The sequence below is a fragment of the Pterocles gutturalis genome, unplaced genomic scaffold (genome assembly GCF_000699245.1).
Source record: "Pterocles gutturalis isolate BGI_N339 unplaced genomic scaffold, ASM69924v1 scaffold21340, whole genome shotgun sequence".
Taxonomy (NCBI): Eukaryota; Metazoa; Chordata; class Aves; order Pterocliformes; family Pteroclidae; genus Pterocles; species Pterocles gutturalis.
This window is the reverse complement of record NW_010143954.1, coordinates 4192-11493: the sequence shown is the minus strand read 5'-3', so window position 1 is coordinate 11493 and position 7302 is coordinate 4192. Positions and strand designations below refer to the sequence as shown.

Below are 7302 nucleotides of genomic sequence, written 5' to 3'. Positions count from 1 at the left end.
TGTCGCTGCACGCGCGGTGGCTGCGGTCCTGCCGCTGCGCCGGGGACACCAGCGGTTGTCACAGCTGTCCTCTGCTCCGCGCAGGTCTGTGAACAGCCTGGACTGGCACCATGAACAAAGATGCCCAGATGAAACAAAGATGCCCAGATGAGAGCCACCATCAACCAGAAGCTCATCGAAACAGGAGAGCGAGAGCGGTGAGCCGGTGTCCCCCTCCCTGCCGGGAAGGGTCTGGGTGCTGCCAGGCCTGAACTGTTTAAAGATAAACCTAACTCTAAATTCTTCAGTTCCCTGCACGTGAGTCTGATCTATTATATAAAGCTCTATAAAAACCCCTTACTCTTACCTTTTGAGCAGTTTTATTCTAGTTTTACACTTGAACAGAGAAGCTGGGAAAATAAAGGATGGGCTGGACGGCTTGTGAACTCTCAAGCTTTTCCTTCTTCTGGTGTATCATGTTGGAAAGCTCTTGGTTCATATAAAAATCACCATTAAATGAAATTTGTTGCTGTTAAATCTTGTTATTTCCTGATAAAGAGAATGAGACAAACCATTCCTTTTTGCTTTTAAGCTTTTCTTGTGCTCCTGGCTCTTCTCTTGTTAGGGTAAGAAATTTACAGTGGAACACTTAAAACAGCACTTGTGCAAGTCGCTGCAGAGACCCCAGTAAAGGCAAACAAGTGAATCACGCCGTGCAGTGCAGCTGCTAGGTTTTGGCCTTTTGTTGTCTCTTCAGCCCGTTCTGTATACATTGTATTTACATATCACTGACTCCCTTATGACATTTTCCTCCTCATCATTTCACTGTCTGTGTGAGACCATGCACCAAAAGCTCTAGTTCCTTCACATTTCAGGGCCTGGATGAGAAGGAGTCTTCCTCCTAGGCCACCGCATAGCCCTGTGCCTAGTGTAAGCGTGACCTCTCCTGGACAGACGCAGTGTCTGTGCTCGACTTCTTTCCTGGTTGGGACCATCCCCTTGGAGACTGCACAGAGCTTCCGCAGAGCAAGCAATTTCTTGAAATGGTATTGGGACTTCTTTTGTTTAAGAGTAAGAAGAGTTTTGACAGAATGTCAAAGGCTAAATTATAAACAAGCTTTATCAGAGCTGTACTATAATCAGAGACAGGGCACTCGGATTTCTTGAATTAAAAAATATCCGGAAGCAGTGAATTTCACCTGTGTTGTTACTGTGCATTTTGTCATCACTTCATCTGCTCTGTGCACAGTTCACTGCGAAAAAGGGATTAGACCTACACAGTTCAGCCTCTTGCTGCAATCCTTTAATTAATAAAAACAGAATTTTGCTAGAGTTATTTAGGATGGTATAAGATAAGTAGGCTTGCTAGCTGATGGGAGTAAAGGACAAAGATATTAAAGCTTATTTTATCATATCCTACTTTCACAGAATCATAGAATGGTTTGGGTTGGAAGAGACCTTAAACATCATCTAGTTCCCCCCCCTGCCATGGGCAGGGCCACCTCCCCCCAGCCAAGGTTGCCCAAAGCCTCATCCAGCCTGGCCTTGAACCCCTCCAGGGATGGGGCATCCACAGCTTCTCTGGGTAACCTGGGCCGCTGTCTCACCACCTGCACAGGGAAAAATTTCTTTCTAATCTAAATCTACCCTCTTTCATTTTAAAGCCATTACCCCTTGTCCTGTCATTACATGCCTTTGTAACAAGTCCCTCTCCATCTTTCCTGTAGCCCCCTTTCAGTACTGGAAGCTGCTAATAAGGTTTCCCTGAAGCCTTCTCTTCTCCAGGCTGAACACCCCCAACTCTCTCAGCCTGTCCTCACAGGGGAGGTGCTCCAGCCCTGTGATCGTCTTTGTGACCCTCCTCTGGACGGGCTCCCAACAGGTCCATGTCCTTCCTGTGCTCAGGACTCCACAGCTGGACACAGTACTCCAGGTGGGGTCTAACGAGAGCAGAGTAGAGGGGCAGAATCACCTCCCTCGACCTGCTGGTCACACTTCTCTTGATGCAGCCCAGAACACGGTTGGCTTTCTGGGCTGCAAGCGCACACTGCCAGCTCATGTTCAGCTTCTCATCAACCAGCACCCCCAAGTCAGTCTCCTCAGGGCTGCTCTCAATCAGTTCTTCTCCCAGCCTGTATTTGTGCTTGCAGTTGCCCCAACCCAGGTGCAGGACCTTGCACTTGGCCTTGTTGAACTTCATGAGGTTGGCATGGGCCCACCTCTCCAGCCTGTCCAGGTCCCTCTGGTTGGCATCCCTTCCCTCCAGTGCATTGACCGTACTACACGGCTTTGTTGCATTGGCAAGCTTGCTGAAGGTGACTTGATCCCACTGTCCCTGTCTCCAACAAAGATGTTAAACAGCGTCAGTCCCAACACTGACCCATGAGGAACGCCACTCCTCACTGGTCTCTTCATTTTCTCTTCTTCTGTTCTTCAGCACTAATTTTCACTCTTTTAGCTAGGTTTCAATATTCTCTTTTTTGATGTACAGAGTAGATGTATCATTGCAGCAGATTGTTGTGTGTTTCTCTGTTTAATGCCTGAGTCCTTGATGCTGATGCTTACAACTGTTAACCACGCTGTGGAGGATAAGATGTACAATATCTTTGTCTTCACCCAACACAACGTAAAGCGTAACTGGGGAGAGAAGTTGAAGACAGTAGTACAGAGTTCTCCTTCCATAAAGGAGGGAGGAAGGTTTTATTTATTTCGAGGGCCTGGTTTCAAGTGAAATATTCTAACTTTGAAAGTTAGTGTACATTTGCTAACTGAGCAGACTTGGGCAGTTCAGGTTCTTCTACCTATTTTCTGTGGCTGCAGCATCAATGCTGCCCGAAAAAATACCGTGAATTAGCTCCTGAGCCGCCAACTCTTCATAGTCCAACACGGTAAAGTGACTTTGGTACTCATTTGGGTTGGGATTCACACGCTGCTCAGCCATTCTGCTGCTGCTCTGGGAGCTCTGCTGTGAGTACTAATTGTAGGCTAATTGTCAGGAACGTTTGCTGTTCCTAACAAGTTTGCATATTGTCTTAACAGCCTTAAAGAGTTGCTGAGAGCCAAATTAATTGAATGCGGCTGGAAGGATCAGCTGAAGGCACATTGCAAAGGTAACCGTGATTAAGTAACTAATATCCTTTGTAACCAGCTGAGGTTTTGGCCAAATAGAAGTCCTGGATGAAGGTTTTACTGCCTAACAGTCAACTTAAATGAGACTTGGGCCAGAGCTAAGTATCCCTGGCAATTGGTTTTGCATGCAAGAAAGCATCTTGGCAAAAAAAATCTTGAAACTTAGTCTCTGATCTGAACCTTATTAAGCTTCTGAGAAAAGTATTGGGATTGATTCCCGAAATATTCATTACGATACAGCTTTTTGTCTTGATAGAGATTACTTCCTTACCAGAGGAGAACAGAAACCAAGATAGAGGAAAATGGAGCAAATACAGTGGTACACAACTTAGAAACTTAAGAGAACTTTGTTTTCTGCATATGGGAGAGAAAGAAGTGCATTTGTACTCTTTCTGATTACAATTCTTGAAAATAAGATCATCTACTTAGATGAGAGAAAACAAGCAGATGAACCTCTAAATACCCAAACCTTTAGTTTGAGTTAAGTATTTAGCAGTACAACAATGTGCTGATTTTTAAATTGCATGAAACTGTTACAAATGGTAACAGTTTAAGCACCCAGGAATATTACCACAAGATGAAATGTCCTTAAAGCAAATAACAAATTTGTTTAGCCTTCACTTTAATTCTGATTTTGTCTATTGAGCCTCCCAAATCAACGTTCCATTACAAAGTTTTTCTTTTTGTAGGGCTGAGTGTGTTAAATTGTTTTCATAGGTGGATTTGCAGAGAAGGCTGAAATGATTCATGCTTGCAGTCGTCTGCCTGATGCCGCTGCCAGAGATTACTCATTTCAATAGGGTCGCGAATTTCAGCTAGCGGAAAGGATGTTGAGTTGCTTCTTAACTACACACTTTATACTCTGCTGTAGCAAAGTTATGTAACTTATTGGGCTGATATTAGTACTCTGAACTGTAACTGCAGCTGCTGAGAATGGAAATACAAGTTCATTTGTCCTTGATACAGGCCTGATAATCTCCAAAAGAAAGGACAGAGAGGGACTGGGGGAGGTTGGGATTTTTGTAGTTGTTGTTTTGTTGGGATGGGGGGTTTTTTGGTAGCTGCTTCTGGAGCCTCTTGCCATTGTGGATAAGGGCCAATAATTGAGCAATCCGGGATTAATTTCCGCAGGGAATTCAGCCAAGAAAAAACAGTTTACACATAGTTCACGTGATGTCAGTTCAGAAAACATAATGTAGTGTCTTGAGGACTATCGTACGTACTGACATAGAGTTAAAAACTCTCATGTTTAGACAAAATATTTTAGGTTTATACGACTGAATTGAGGTTTCTTCTCAGCATTGACTTCTGGATTTTTCAGTAGTCTTCAAGGCACTATCAGTAGACTATTGTCTAAATACTAGTGTTTATTAATCATACAGTATATCTTAAACATAGCTTTTATTTTGCCTGTAGATGGATACCTTTCTTTCAGATATGCATGTTTACTTTGCTGAAATATAGAGAGAGATGTTGTTTAAAACAGTTAAGAAGAGTATTAAGTATTTACTGTCTCTGTGCTCTCCCGTGTATCTACAAAGTCTTTTTTTGATGGCATGTCTTTCTCACTATTATGTAAATACTGTGTTTTAAGAGATAAATGGACCAACTTTTGAACCACTGCAACATTCCAGTAATATGCACATCCGGTAATGCTCAGATAAGCTTCAACTTTGTAACATGTGATTTTAAACTATGAGCTGATCAAGCTGCATCGGTAGTGACAACTTCCCATCCTTGAACCTATGGTATGAATGAGAGACCAAATCCACTGTACGGCGCAGCAGTACTGAGTTAATAACCTGCATTTCGGTCACAGGCTGCTTCCTAGCCTCGGATGTCCTGTGCGTGCAGATGTCCTGTGCCTGCAGGTTTTGTCTCTTCATCATTGGCACAGCTTTTGCCTTCTAATGAATGGATGAAAAGATTTAAAATGTCGGTCTTGCTCTTCCCCAGATGTCATTAAAGAAAAAGGATTAGAGCACGTTACTGTTGATGACTTGGTGGCAGAAATCACCCCCAAAGGCAGAGGTAAGAAATTCCAGACATGGATGTGGTAGTACATCAATAAACGTTCCTTCCTGGATTTCATTAATATTTTGAAAGCAGCCTTATGAACTTGGTTGTGTTGGATTCAAGGAAAAATGTTAATAGCTTGTTACTAACTACAAATAAAATATGTGAATTTGTATTGTGTCACAGCCATTCAGAATCCGTAATGAGCTGTGTGTGCGGACTGCTTCTGCAGGTTACATTATTTAGTCACGAGTCTGTATTGATCTTTATAATTGACTTAATGATCCCAGCAGAGATGTTTTAAAGTTCCAGTTCTTTGTAAGATGGAAAATCTGAACTAACAATGCTAGTGTAACAGGAAGTGGGAAAAGGAAAGGACATAGCACAGGGATACAGAAAAATGGAATCTCTTCAGGAAATACTGCAGTCTTCTTTATATAGTTCTTCTTGGACTCTCTAATGGGCTTTGGTGTTAGTGGGAGAAACTTCATTGAGTCTTAAATGAAAACAGACCTTCCAAATAACTTGAAGAGCTTTACTCTGAGGTCATGGCTGAGATTTTTTTTTTTTTTTTGGTGGCCTTAGATTTGTGAAGAAAACAGGCAGGATAATCAAACTAGTTTCTGGTGATTGTATACTGTTTACTATTGAATAATCCTTTCCCTCAGACTTTCCAATTTTCTTGACTATGGCTAGGCAAAAAACTACGACTAACAACAGTGTTCTCAACAGACTTCAATTTTAGGCTATTTTAAATGGAAAAAATACAGATGTGCTATATGAAAATCAAATAGCTTCAGTTACGTGAGGTATTAACAGAATAGCAAGAATGAAGAATACAAGTAACTGTTGTGAAAGGTTGGTATTAGCATATTTTCCATTTTGTCTTTTTTACGTCTTGCTTTCTTATTTGTGTTTCAGCCTTGGTGCCAGACAGTGTAAAGAAAGAGCTCTTGCAAAGAATAAGAACCTTCCTTGCCCAGCATGCCAGTCTTTAACTGTGACATTCACCTGGGATACGGTGTTTCTGGTTCTGTGTTATGTCAGTCATGTCAGGATTGGAATGCAGTTTACATAGTTAAGGACGGAAAATCATTTTCTTTTGTATGATGAGTTGAAGTTTCTTTGCACTGCATCGATTTCTTAAACTTGGTGTTATTTTAATAAAAAAAAATTGTGGACTTGTGGTTCTAAGGCTTTTCTCTCTCTCAGTGCACTGCGATGTGGTGTCACTTATTCCACTTCTCAATAATCCACAAGTTTATGTGGTTGTGCAAACTTGCTCAGATTTTCAGAAAAGCGCAATTAACAAGTATGTTAACTAGAAATGCAGAAGGGTGGAAAAAGTCTGTGAAACATGGGATATGACATACTACTGAGTATATCCTTTGTCATTTTCCTGAGCAAGCAGCTGGACAGCATAAACAAGCTAAGACCACGTGAAACTGTTGGTAGCATTCCTCTCAGTACTTCTTTGCTAAAAAGTCAGTGGCTTGAAGTCTCTGACTTGTGTTGCAAATCATCAGTCAGTAATTCATAGGAGGTTGAATTCTTCAAACAGAAAAAGGCAGTTGTATCTTTCATGAACAGTTTTCACATTTACTTTGGTCAGTATTCTGATCCATGACAACTGCTGTCTAGTTCTGCCCATATCACTGGTAATTTTTAATTATGTGTATCTTTGGGGCCTTTTGAAATTTAAGTGTAGTACTGTAATTTGACAACGTAAGTCTCTTAAGATGATGACACATTTTAAATTCTTGTATCTGGAACTGCACCATCAGCCAGATCTATAAATAGCTGCAAAAATAAAGTTGATGAATAGAAGGGATCAGGAAAGGGGCTTTAAAGGGAGAACGTCTAATTTTTGCCAGCTTCAGTTTGAGGTGTCTAATGGATGACAGAGGAGAAGCAGAAGCTGAATGAGCAGTTAGATACTGTTGTGACTTGCTACTGTGAGAAATGAATTGACTCAACATAAATCTTCATACTCCGAACTAGAATACTACTCTAAAAATCGTCACTTGGCGTGGAGCTTGGAAAGTTGTGCCTGCTGTGGTGGGTTTGTGTTGGGATTCCCCAGCCAGCGCTGCCAGCTCGGAGCAGCTCGGGGCACCCCCACCTCACGCCTGGGATGGGCGGTGGCCACTCCCCGCCCGCAGCACTCCAGCCCCGTGC

The 7302-nt window shown here is 42.2% G+C and overlaps 1 protein-coding gene across 1 annotated transcript; it reads left to right on the top strand.

Annotated features, from left to right (window-relative positions):
• Window positions 1-138: 138 nt before the first annotated feature.
• On the top strand, window positions 139-6218 carry ENY2 (enhancer of yellow 2 homolog (Drosophila)). The gene is made up of 4 exons (XM_010084959.1): window positions 139-197; window positions 3019-3089; window positions 5065-5139; window positions 6046-6218. Exons 1-4 carry the CDS (start codon window positions 148-150, stop codon window positions 6120-6122), a joined length of 273 nt encoding a protein of 90 aa, XP_010083261.1. The 5' UTR covers window positions 139-147; the 3' UTR covers window positions 6123-6218.
• Window positions 6219-7302: the final 1084 nt, after the last annotated feature.